Here is a 13435-nt window from a genome sequence, read left to right as displayed (position 1 = left end):
TGTGCCAGGCGCTGTATTAGCGCTGGAGTAGATACAAGGTAATTGGGTTGGGCACAGTTCCTGTCCCACATAATAATAATAATTGTGGTATTTGTTAAGTGCTTACTATGTGCCGGGCACTGTACTAAGCGCTGGGGTGGCACAAGTAAGTCAAGTTGGGCACAGTCCCTGTCCCAAGTGGGGCTCACAATTTCAATCCCCATTTTTTTCAATAGTATTTATTGAGTGCTTACTATGTGCAGAGCACTGTACTAAGCGCTTGGGATGAACAAGTCGGCAACAGATAGAGACAGTCCCTGCCGTTTGACGGGCTTACAGTCTAATCGACTGTAATCGACATTTTACAGATGAGGTAACTGAGGGCCAGAGAAGTAAAGTGTATTGCCCAACGTCACACGGCAGACAAGTGGCAGATCCGGGATTAGAACCCATGACCTTCTGACATCCAGGTCCGGGCTCTAGCTACTACGCCACGCTGCTCATAGTCTTAATCCCCATTTTACAGATGAGGTAACTGAGGCAGAGACCTTAAGTGACCTGCCCAAGATCAGACAACAGATAAGTGACGGAGTGGATTAGAACCCAGGTCTTTCTGACTCCCAGGTCCATGCTCTATCCACTAGGCCACGCCCTTCTTACTTTCCCTCTAGTAAACCATTATGGATTCCTGTAAAAACCCTTCTTGAACCATCTGGAATTTCCCACGGGAAGAAATCCCATGTTTATCATCTTTTGGGTAAATAAGAGTTTTCACTGCTCATTCTGATCGGTCCACCTTCAATCTTCAGTGGGAATACCTGAGAAGCAGCATAGCCTAGTGGATAGAGCATGGGTCTGGGAGTCAGAAGGTCCTGGATTCTAATTCCAACTCCACCAACTTGTCTGCTGTGGGATCTCGGGCAAGTCACTTCACTTCTCTGGGCCTCAGTTACGTCATCTGTAAAGTGGGGATTAAGCCCGTGATCCCCATGTGAGACACGGACTGTGTCCAACCTGATTACTTTATATCTACCCCAGGGTTTAGAAAAGTGTCTGGCACAAAGTAAATGATTAATATCAAAAGAAAACGCCTCTTCCTGGAATTGTGGGATTTGGCAAACAACATTTCTGCGTTTGCCCTGTCATGTTCCTCCACGATACTGTTAAACTTCCACCCTTTTCCCCTCTCGGTCTTCTTCAGGCCTGACTGGTCCTGATCCTCTATATTCCTCTGGTCATCTTTCCAGATGGCTGAAAGGGATCATAGGAAATTCTAATCTGCGTCCCTCCTGTCTGGAATTCCCTTCCCTTTCACGTCGTGTCCGGCAGATCATTCCTTACTCCTATCTTCAGAGCCCTTCTGAAATCCCAATTCCTCCAGGACGCCTTCCGTGATTAATCTCTCATCTCCCCACCCGTATCTCTCCCTCATCTTCCACTTCAACATGTTCACTCGCCAACCCACCGGCCTCTGACCGACTCCATAGCACTTATATTCTTATCTTTATACTCTTTCTCCCTATCTGTAATTTATTTTAGTGTCTGCCTCTCCTGCTAGACTGCAAACTCCTTTTTTTAATTGTACTGGTTGAGCGCTTACTATGTGCCACTGACTGTACTAAGTGCTGGGCTAGATACAAATGAATCAGGCTAATCAGATTGGGCACGCTCTGTGTCCCACATGCCGCTCACAGTCTTAATCCCCTTTTTACAGATGCGGTAACTGAGGCACAGAGAAGTAAATGACTTGCCTAAGGTCACCGAGCAGACAAGGGATGGAGTCGGGATTAGAACCCAGGTCCTTCCTACTCCAGGCCTGTGATCTTTCCGTTAGGCCAACCTGCTTCCCCTTAAGATCAGGGATCACATCTTAATCTTGCACTTCTTGTTGTGAAGGGAGCCATTCTGCACGGATGAAACACCTGCCCATAATTCACAAATGTGCCCTTTCTGCCCCCTCCTTTGCTTATGGACTCTCATGCTAGTAATAAAAAATAACAACTGCTCATTAGAAACAGGAAACAGCCCTCCAAGAACACCTCCACATTATCCCGGTCTACCCTGTTGATTTGAAAATCAGGGTCTATAATCAATTCAGATTTTAAAAATTCACTTAGGCTTCTGAATGGCCCCCGGGGTCATTTCTGTAGCAGAGGCCTGCCTTCACCCTCGAACCTGGTAATAATAATAGTAATAAATAATTATGGTATTTGTTAAGCGCTTACTATGTGTCAAACACTGTTCTAAGCGCTGGGGTAGATACAAGGTATCCGGGTTGTCCCCTGTGGGGCTGACAGTCTCAATCCCCATTTTTACAGATGAGATAACTGAGGCCAGAGAAGTGAAGTGACTTGTCCAAGGTCACGCAGCAGACAAGTGGCAGAGCCGGGATTAGAACCCATGAGCTCTGACTCCCAAACCCGGGCTCTTTCCACTGAGCCACGCCGCTTCTCGCTGCTGATCCACAGTCCCGTCTTCCGGCTCGCCTTCCCTGACGTTGGACCCTGTTGGCCAGGGGCTGACTGCGTCTCCATCTCAGGGGTCCGAAGTGGCCCTTTTTCTCTGGGCCTGAGGAGATTTTAGAGTCTGGGGGCTGGATGGGAGGAGCCGGCCCAAGGAGGGTCGAGCCTGGGGCCTGATGAGGCCCAGACTGCCCCTATCCTGACTTCCTATCTTGACATCCTTTGCCAGAGGCCTTGGAAAACCATTACGCAATCTGGGGCCTTCAGAGCCCTGCTCCGTCTGACATCTTTGGTTGACCCTCCCAAAGGCCAACGAATCCATCCCTCTGCCTCCAGGCAAGACTGCGCCTAAATCTTTCATTCGATCATATTTACTGAGCACTTACTATGTGCAGAACACCCTACTAGAGAAGCAGCGTGGCTCGGTGGAAAGAGGCCGGGCTTGGGAGCCAGAGGGAATCCCGCCTCTGCCACTTGTCAGCTGTGTGACTGTGGGCGAGTCACTTCACTTCTCTGGGCCTCAGTTCCCTCATCTGTAAAATGGGGATTAACTGTGAGCCTCATGTGGGACAACCTGATTATCCTGGATCTATCCCAGCGCTTAGAACAGTGCTCTGCACATAGTAAGCGCTTAACAAGCACCAACATTATTATTACTAAGCGCTTGCGACAGTACACTATAACAACAGACACATTCCTGCTCACAACGAGCTCACAGTCTAGAGGGGGAGAGAGAGATTAATATAAATAAATAGATAAATAAACACATAAATAAATTACAGATACATACATTTGTGCTGTGGGGATGGGGATCTTCTCACAGTAGGGCGAATCGGCCCCAGTGTGGGGAAAGTCCTCTAGACTGTAAACTCCTTGTGGGCAGGGAATGCGTCCGTTTATTATCGTATTGTACTCTTCCAAGCGCTTAGTACAGTGTTCTGCCCACAGTAAGCGCTCAATAAATACGATTGAATGAGTGATGGAACGAATGAATGAAATCGTGAGGACCGGAAGCACTTTCCGGTTCTCTTGTACCACTTCTAGAAGGTCACGTGGAGGACTGAGCCCGAGATCCGTCGGTTCAGGGGACCGTTAGCCTCTGCTTTGGTTCTCCACCTCCATTCATTCATTCAATAGTATTTATTGAGCGCTTACTATGTGCAGAGCACTGTACTAAGCGCTTGGAATGTACAAATCGGCAAAGGTGAGAGGGTCCTGTCCACCACCCCTCCAGTGCTTTAAGGCCTCTTGGAGCTTCTTATTCTGTCCCTTCATCACGCTGGGAGCAACGTGGCTCATTGGAAAGAGCCCGGGCTTGGGAGTCAGAGTTCATGGGTTCGAATCCCGGCTCTGCCACTTGTCAGCTGTGTGACTGTGGGCGAGTCACTTCACTTCTCTGGGCCTCAGTTCCCTCATCTGGAAAATGGGGATCAACTGTGAGCCTCACGTGGGACAACCTGATCACCCTGTATCTACCCCAGCGCTTAGAACAGTGCTCTGCACATAGTAAGCGCTTAACAAATACCAACATCATTATTCCCTCGCTGACCCTCGCTCGCTGTCTCTGGGTCGTTGCAGATCTGAGCAGAGAAGCAGTGTGGCCTAGTGGTTAGAGCCTGGGCCGGGACCTGGGTTCTAGTTCCGTCTCCACCCCTTGTCTGCTGCTTGACCTTGGGCCGGTCGCTTCGCTTCTCTCTGCCTCAGTTACCTCATCGGCAAAATGGGGGATTAAGACTGTGAGCCACGCGTGGGACGGAGACTGTGTCCAACCTGATTAGCTTGTAACAACCCCGGAGTTTAGTACAGTGCCTGGCACATAATAAGTGCTTAACAAATACCACAAAAAAAAAAGAAAGAAAAAGAAAAAGACTGAACTAATGTTCTCAGAGGCACAAAGCACCCCTCTCATTCATTCATTCAATATAATTTATTGAATTGTTATTATAATAATGATTATTACTATGGTATTTGTTAAGCACTTACTTTGTGCCAGGCTCTGTACTAAGCGTTGGGGTGGATACAAGTAAATGGGGTTCATTCATTCATTCAATAGTATTTACTGAGCGCTTACTCTGTGCAGAGCACTGTACTAAGCGCTTGGAGTGGACAATTCAGCAACAGATAGAGACAATCCCTGCCCATCGACGGGCTTACAGTCTAATCGGGGGAGACGGACAAAAACAAGACAACAATCGCAATAAATAGAACCAAGGGGACGTACCCCTCATTAACAAAATAAATAGGATAATCAAAATATATACAAATGAGCACAGTGCTGAGGGACGGGGAAGGGAGGGGGGAGGATTCCCTTGACCTCCTCAGGAGAAAAATTTGATTTCACCCAGCCTGCTTTGACCCTTCCTTTAAGAGCCTAACCGTAGTTGATGGGAAAACAGATGCCAATATTTGCAGGTCTGGGGTTTGAAACCAGATTCCTTTTTCATTTGGCAGTGAACTGAACTCTGCGGGCGGTGTTATCTGATTTAAATTTCTACTACCAGCTAATAAAACAAGAAACAGTTGGAACCTGCATTGCAGCTCCTTAGGAAATCTTTATCGATTGTACACACATCTGATTAAACGCGCTCACACAAACATACACACACATCCCACTTGAAAAAATCCTGACTTTTAAAGGGGCAGGTCCTCACACACAGGTTAGAGAGGGACTACTTACTGTTTTTTGTGTTTTCTTTCTTCCTTTCTTTTACTTTTTGGGCTCGAGGAGCTAAATGAGAAATAGCTAATTAATCGGAAGATGTGAAATTCTAACTAAAATCCAAGACACGTAATGTTTAAAACACGCTGTATCACCCGGTCGCGATGAGACGCCGGACGCTAATCACAGTCCCAGAAAAACCATCCTGGCCAGTGCCATGGTCTGGTTTGTTGCTCGGGCTAGGGAAAGTAGTGGGCTAAGTCCACTTTCCCAGGAGAGAGGAAACAATGCCTGTTCTAGGAAAGGGAAAATTGCTTGGCTCCTTAACATGGCAGCCCTGTTTTGAGGGACAGGATAATAATAATAGGATTCGTTAAGCGCTTATTACGTGTCAGGCACTGTTCTAAGAGTTGTGGCTAATGGGGTTGGAAACAGTCCCTGTCCCACCTGGGGCTCACAGTCTCAATCCCCATTTTAGGGAAGGTGAGGCAGGGAGTGTTTGCGTGTGTTTGTGTGTATCTCTGTGTATGTGGTGGTGTTAGAAAGGAGAAAAGGGGCGGTTGGGAGACTGAGAGTGGGAATTCTCTGTATCGATGACTGCCTCCTCGCCTCTAGGCTTTAAGTTTGTGGTGGGCAGGGAATGTGTCTCTTTATTGTGGTGTTGTCCTCTCCCAAGCGCTTAGTACAGTGTTCTGCCCACAGTAAGCACTCAATAAATACCACTGAATGAATGAGTGTGGGAAGGATGAGCAAATAACCACTTGAAAGGAGACTTTGCTCCCAGGGTAAACACTGAGAAGAGCTGTGAGTGACAAATATGGAGAACGGAGAAGGAGCGTGGGTCAGTGGAAAGAGCCCGGGCTTGGGAGTCAGAGGTCATGGGTTCTAATCCCGGCTCCGCCGCTTGACCGCTGGGTGACTTTGGGCAAGTCACTTCACTTCTCTGGGCCTCAGTTCCCTCATCTGTAAAATGGGGATTAAAACCGTGAGCCCCGCGTGGGACAACCTGATCACCTTGTAATCTCCAGCGCTTAGAACAGTGCTTTGAACATAGTAAGCGCTTAACAAATACAACCATTATTATTCTTATTAAATATGGAGGCAAATGAGGTTTTCTAGAAATGGGTGGGGCACTGCCCGGAGTCCATCAGTAAGTGCTCAGTAAATACCACCCTCAGGGGCCTTTCCCAGCCTCAATCTGGCTTTCAGGGCAGGCCAGGGTGAGGGTGAGGAGCAGGGTGGTGCAGTCTGAGGTAGGGAGGCAGAGAGGAAGGAGGAAGGGAGGGATGTGGAGGAAGCAAAAGAGGAAGGAAGGAGAGAGAATAATAATAATAAATTATGGTATTTGTTAAGCGCTTACTATGTGCCAGGCACTGTACTAAGCGCTGGGGTGAATACGAGCAAATCGGGTTGGACACAGTCCGTGTCCCATGTGGGGCACACAGTTTCAATCTCCATTTTACAGATGAGATAACTGAGGCACGGAGAAGTTAAGTGACTGGTCCAAGGTCTCAGAGCAAACATTGGAGGAGCTGAGATTAGAACCCATGACCTTCTGACTCCCAGGACCAGGATCTGGGGGAAGGGAAGAGGGAGGGAAGGAGAGAGGAGCGGGGAGAAAAGGGAGAGGAAAGGGGGAAGGAAGGGAGGGAGGAAGGATGGAGAGAGAGAGAGAGAGAGAAGGGAGGGAGGGGAGAGAGAGGGCCCTGCAATCTGAAAGCCCACGACCTGGCTACTCTCCTCCCCATCCTGAACCGAGGGTGACCCTAGGGAAAGCCACGGAGCCCATGGGAAAGAGCCCGGGCCTGGGAGTCCGAGGACCTGGGTTCTAATCCTGGCCCTGCCACTTTTCTGCCCCGTGACCTTGGGCAAGTCACTTCACTTCCCTGTGCCTCCGTTCCCTCATCTGCAAAATGGAGATTCAGCATCTCTTCTCCTTTCTACTTAGAATGGGAGCCCCATGTGGGACCCGGACATCTTGTCTGTTCCCCAGAGTTTATTGTAGTGCCTAGCCAATAGTGAGTGCTTAACAAATACCACAATTATTATTATTAACATTAATATCATTAGATGGGCTGCAGAGCCACAGACCCCAGACTTCCCGGGTGATGGCAGTGAGCTGCCGGGAGAAAAAGAAGAGGAGGAGAGAAGGCAGTTACCATCTGAGGAGGAATCAGAACTCCATGTCTAAGTGGTGCAAGGGGAGAGTTCTGCCTCTCTTGGAGTGTGTTTTCTCCCTCTCTCTCCTTCTTACCGCTTCTTTCTTTCTCTCTTTCACTTCTCCCCTTCCCTCTCTCTCTCTCTCTCTCCCTCTCCCCCCTCTCAGTGTCTCTTTCTTTCTCCCCCTTTCTCTCCTTTTCTCTCTTTCTCTTCCCTTCTCTCTGGGCCTCTCTCTCTCCCTCTTTCTCCCTCTCTTCATTCTCCTCTCTTTCCTTCTCCCCCTCTTTTCTCTTCCTCTCACTCCTCTCTCCCCCCTTTCCCCTTTCTTTCCTCTTCCTTTTCACTCCCCCTCTATGTGTCTTTCTCTCCCTCTCTTTCCCCCCTCTGACCATGTCTCTTTCCCTCTCTCTCTCCCCTCTATGTTTCATTCTTACTCTGTCTCACTCTCCCCATCTCTCTGTCTCTTTCTCTCCCGTTCGCTCTTTTTTTTTTTAATATGATGTTTGTCAAGCGCTTACTACGTGGCAGGCACTGTTCTAAGCACCGGGGTAGTCACAAGCTAATCCATCCCTGTCCCACATGGGGCTCACGGTCTCAATCCCCATTTTACAGATGAGAGAACTGAGGCCCAGAGAAGTGAAGCGACTTGCCTAAGGTCACACGGCAGATGAGTGGCGGAGGTGGGATTAGAACCCCGGCCCGGGATCAGGGCGCCGGCTCACATGGAGGGGGTCACCGGACATGCAGCGTGTTTAGAACCCAGGTCCTTCTGACTCCTTCTCTCTCTCCCTCTCTCTTTCTCCCTCTCCCTCTCCCCATGCCTCATCCCATCACCATTCTGTCCATCTGTGAAACTAACACAGACACAGAGCAGAGATTCGAGTGATGCCTTCCTCTGAGCTATCTGAAAGCAAATAATAATAATAATGATAATGACGGTTTATGGTAAGCACTTACTACAAGCTAAGCACGGTACTAAGCCCTGGGGTAGGTACAAGGTAATCACGTTGGACACGGTCCATGTCCCACGAGGGGCTCCCCATTTCGATCCCCAATTTACAAATGAGGGTTCTGAGGCACAGAGAAGCTGGCCCAAGGTCACACAGCAGACAAGTGACAGAGCCAGGATTAGAACCCAGATCTTTCTGACTCCCAGGCCTACGCTCTGGGCCACAACGCTTCTCTTGGCACAAAAAGATAACCGAGGAAGCCAGGGAGACTCTTACCTGTGTCTTCTTTTCTTGGAGGAGGACCTGCAAAAAAGGGAACAAGACAGATAGATTGTATTCCTCTTCCCTTTTTGAAGACTGTTCAGGGTACCTAGAGGGGGTCACGGGTGCCTGATTAGATTCTCCCAACCGATTTACGTGTGCATTTCTCTCTCGGGTTCGCAGAATGAGATTTAAGAAAAATCTGAATGGGATTCGGGGAAATCCCGAAAGGATGGAGGCCGAGGCTTAAGATTGCCATCCGAGAGGGTGGGAGAAATAGGTAGCGGGTTGGGGGAAGAAGAGAACCAACTGCCAAGTTGTCACGGTGATGAGGCCCTGGCAAGTAGCAGTGTGATCAAAATCCTACGTTAGCCATTCCTGCCTACTGGAATGCTTCATGAGAAGCAGCGTGGCCTAGTGGCTAGAGACTGGGCCTGGAAATCAGAAGGACCTGGGTTCTAATCCTGACTCTGCCACTTGTCTGCTGGGTGACCAAAGGCAAGTCACTCAGCTTCTCTGGGCCTCAGTTCCCTCACCTGGAAAATGGAGATTAAGACAGTGAGCCCTATTTGGGACGGGGACATAGTAAGCGCTTAACAAATACCAACATCACTACCATATTTATTGAGCGCTTACTTCGTGCAGAACACTAAACTAAGCGCTTGTGAGGGTACAGTATAATGATGTAACGGAGTTGGTTAGACATGTTCCCTGCCCAAAGCAAGCTTGTGCCAGACTGATTCCCGCCCCCCCCCAGATATTAGCCATCCTCCACAGAATCTGGTTTTCCCACATTTGACAATTCAGGTTTCAGCCCTAATAAATTCTCATCATCATCATCATCATCATAATGGTATTTGCTAAGCTCTTACTATGTGCCAAGCACTGTTATAAAGGCTGGGGGAGATACAAGATTATCAGGTTGTCCCAGGTGGGGTTCACAGTCTTCATCCCCATTTTACAGATGAGGGAACTGAGGCACCGAAAAGTTAAGCAACTGGCTCAAAGTCACCCAGCTGACAAGCGGCGGAGCCGGGATTAGAACCCACGACCTCTGACTCCCAAGCCCAGCCTCTTTCCACTGAGCCACGTTGCTTCTCAGCTATTTTCAAGAGAAAATTCTCTTGGGTAAATACATGTATTCGAAGTTCATTCAATTGTATTTATTAAGCGCTTATTATGTGCAGAGCACTGTACTAAGCGGTTGGAAAGAACAATTCAGCAATAAAGAGAGACAATCCCTCCCACACCGGGCTTACAGTCTAGATGTTCCTGCTGAATGGAAGCCAGTGCACAGCAAAAAAGACTTTAATGACTTTCATCCTTATAATCATTTCTGCAGCTAATAATAATAATAATAATAATAATAATAGCTGTTAAGTGCTTTCTATGTGCCAAGCACTGCTTTAATCACTGGGGTAGGTACAAGATAACCAGGTTGGACACAGTCCCTGTCGCACACAGGGCTTGCAGTCTAAGTAGGGGGAAGTAGGATTTAATCCCCATTTGACAGCGTGGCTCAGTTGAAAGATTCGGGGTTTGGGAGTCAGAGATCACGGGTTCTAATCCCAACTCCACCACTTTCCAGCCGTGTGACTTTGGGCAAGTCACTTTACTTCTCTGTGCCTCAGTTGCCTCATCTGTAAAATGGGGATTAAAACTGTGAGCCCCACGTGGGACAACCTGATCACCTGTATTCCCCGCCCCCAGCGTTTAGAACAGTGCTTTGCACATAGTAAGCACTTAACAGATATCTGTTGCCGAAGTGCACATTCCAAGCGCTTAATACAGTGCTCTGCTACTCATACAGCTGTGTGACTGCGGGCAAGTCACTTCACTTCTCTGGGCCTCATCTGTAAAATGGGGATGAAGACTGTGAGCCTCGTGAGGGACAACCTGATGACCCTGTGTCTACCCCAGCGCTTAGAACAGTGGTCTGCACATAAGAAGCACTTAACAAACACCAACATTATTATTATTATTCTACTATTCAATGAATGAATGAATGAACAAATACCACCATTGTTATTTGACGGGTGGAGTAACCGAGGCCCAGAGAAGTGAAGCGACTTGCCCAAGGTCACACAGCAGACATGTGGGATTAGAACCCAGGTCCTCTGACTCCCAGGCCCGTGCTCTTTCTGCTGGACCAAACTGCTTCCCCGCCCGGCTAATGATAACTTTGGATTTCCAGCAGGCCTTTCTTCCCAAGGACTGGGGATGTTTTCCTGGTGCGTCGGACTGTCCGCGACCCGGCCCTTGGTTTGATACCTCGGAGATGAGTCCGGTCCTGCAGGGGTTTGGAGGACCGGCAGTTCGAGTTAAAGCAGAAGTTCGGGTTGACTACTTAAAGCTGTGACGTTCTAACAATAACTCCTGGGTCACCCTCCCAACCAACCCCCACACGCCTCAAACGCCCAGAGGAATGAGTCCAGACTCGACACGCTGAGAAGTGGTGTGGCCTAATGGATAGTGAGCCCGGGAGCCAGAAGGGCCTGGGTTCTAATCCCGACTTCTCCACTTGCCTGCTGTGTGACCACGGGCCAGTCACTTCTCTTCTCTGTGCCTTAGTTCCCTCATCTTTAAAATGGGGATTGAGACTGTGAGCCCCATGCGGGACAGGGACTGGGTTCAACTGATTAGCTCGTACCTCCCCCAGTGTTTAGTACAGGGCCAGGCACATATTTGTTGCTGAATTGTACTTCCCGAGCCCTTAGTACAGCGTTCTGCACGCAGTAAGCGCTCAATAAATAGGATTGAATGAACGAATAGTAAGTAAGCACTTAACAAATGACATTTAAAAAAATACACCGTGGACCGGACGGAGGCGGGGGTGACAGGTGACAGGACCTGGTTGTCTTCTGCGTCACCCTTGCGGCACCACTCCTGGTCTACTGTGTGACCTTGGGCGAGTCTTTTCACTTTTCATTCATTCATTCAATAGTATTTATTGAGCGCTCACTATGTGCAGAGCACTGTACTAAGCGCTTGGAATGGACAAATCGGTAACAGAAAGAGACAGTCCCTGCCCCTTGACGGGCTTACGGTCTAATCGGGGGAGACGGACAGACGAGAACAATAGCAATCAGTTACCTCATCTGTAAAATGGGGACGGAGACTGTGAGCCCCACCTGGGACAGGCCCTGTGTCCATCCCTATTTGCTTGTATCCAATCCCAGCATTTAGTACAGTGCCTGGCACATAGTAAGCATTTAATAAATACCATAACCATCATTATTATTATTCATTATCTGGATTTGCTCCTTTAATTCACCCCTCCCCCAGCCCGACAGCAATTATGTTCATTCCCATCATTTATTTATTTCTATTAATGTCAGTTTCCCCTCCTAGGCTGTAAGCCCATGTGGGCAGGGAACACATTTATATTGTTATATTGTACTCTTCCAAGCTTTGAGCGCAGTGCTCTGCACACAGTTAGTGCTCAGTAAATACCACTGATTGATTCTAATCCTGACTCTGCCAATTGCTCCCCCGATTAGACTGTCAGCCCGTCAAAGGGCGGGGACTGTCTCTGTTACCGGTCTGTCCATTCCAAGCGCTCAGTACAGTGCTCTGCACATAGTAAGCGCTCAATAAATACTATTGAATGAATGAATGAATTGCTCGCTGTATAACCTTGGGCAAGTCACTTAACTTAGTGCTTCAGTTTCCTCAACCGTAAAATGGGGATTAAATACCTGTTCTCCCTCCTACTTAATCTATGGGCCCCATGTGGGACAGAGACTGTGTCTACCCGATTAGCTCGTATCACCGTAAGCTCCTTGTAGGCGGTGAATGTATCAGTTTACTGTTCTACTGTCCTCTCCCAAGAGCTTAGTACAGTGCTCTGCACACAGTAAGCGCTCAGTAAATACGACTGAATGAATGAATGACTACCCAAGCGCTTAGAACTGTGTCGACACCGAATAAGTGCTGAACAAATATCATCAACAACAATGTAAAAATCAGGTCAGAGGTGTTTGGAAAGTTTTGGGAATTCCCGGTGGTTTCTTGGGGGCGTGGAGTAGGCCGCTAAGCCAACCAGGGGATGGAGGATGCCGGGGGGGGTCCCAGAGGGCAAGATGCCACCAGCTAGGGCAACCCCTCATAGCCTTCCCTTCCCCCTGAACCCAATCCCAAAGCACCTGAGCTTGGCACATCACAGTGACCAAGGAATTGGGGGTGGGGGAAGCCAAGCCACCTACCTTGTCCACTCGGCACCCTCTGTTTTTTTTTTATGGTATTCATTAAACGCTTACTATAGTCCAGGCACTGTTCTAAGCACCGGGGAAGATACAAGCTAATCATTTTGGACACAATCCCTGTCCCATCTAGGGCTCACGGGCTTCATCCCCATTTGGCAGATGAGGGAACTGAGGTCCAGAGGACTGAAGTGATTTGCTCAAGGTCCCATGGCAGACAAGTTACTGAGCACTAACTCCCAGGACCGGACTCTATCCAATAGGCCACCCTGTTTCAATTCCCCATGGATTGGGTTTTTCTGCTGTGCCCGAGAAAGAGCAATCCCTTCCCTCTTTTGGGAGGTGTGACCCTATCTCGGAAGTCAGCTTTGCCCCCTACTCTCTCTGATAATAACTATGGTGCTTGTTAAGTGCTTGCTATGTGCCAAGCATTCTACTAAGCAATGGGGTCTTGTCTTCAGTGGAAAGAGTCCGGGCTGGGGAGTCAGAGGTCATAGGTTCGAATCCCGGCTCTGCCACTTGTCAGCTGTGTGACTGTGGGCAAGTCACTTCACTTCTCCGTGCCTCAGTGACCTCATCTGGAAAATGGGGATGAAGACTGTGAACCTCACGTGGGACAACCTGATTACCCTGTATCTACCCCAGCGCTTAGTAAGTAAGCGCTTAACAAATACCAACATTATTATTATTATTTTTATTATTGTCTTTTGCCGTCGAGCCGTCTCTGGCCCATAGCGACACCAAGGACACATCTCTCCCAGA

The 13435-nt window shown here is 48.6% G+C and overlaps 1 protein-coding gene across 2 annotated transcripts in view; it reads right to left on the bottom strand.

Annotated features, from left to right (window-relative positions):
* SRRM4 (serine/arginine repetitive matrix 4) overlaps positions 1-13435 on the bottom strand; it is a 166100-nt gene that overhangs the window by 27318 nt on the left and 125347 nt on the right. For both annotated transcript variants that reach the window (XM_029048490.1, XM_029048497.1), the window contains exon 5: positions 8487-8513. In XM_029048490.1, coding sequence (XP_028904323.1) covers positions 8487-8513 — 27 coding nt within the window. The remainder of the gene's footprint in view (positions 1-8486; positions 8514-13435) is intronic.

This window comes from Ornithorhynchus anatinus, chromosome 2, assembly GCF_004115215.2.
Source record: "Ornithorhynchus anatinus isolate Pmale09 chromosome 2, mOrnAna1.pri.v4, whole genome shotgun sequence".
NCBI lineage: Eukaryota > Metazoa > Chordata > Mammalia > Monotremata > Ornithorhynchidae > Ornithorhynchus > Ornithorhynchus anatinus.
Note: the sequence above shows the minus strand (reverse complement) of the source record. Positions and strands in the feature narration are given on the sequence as shown.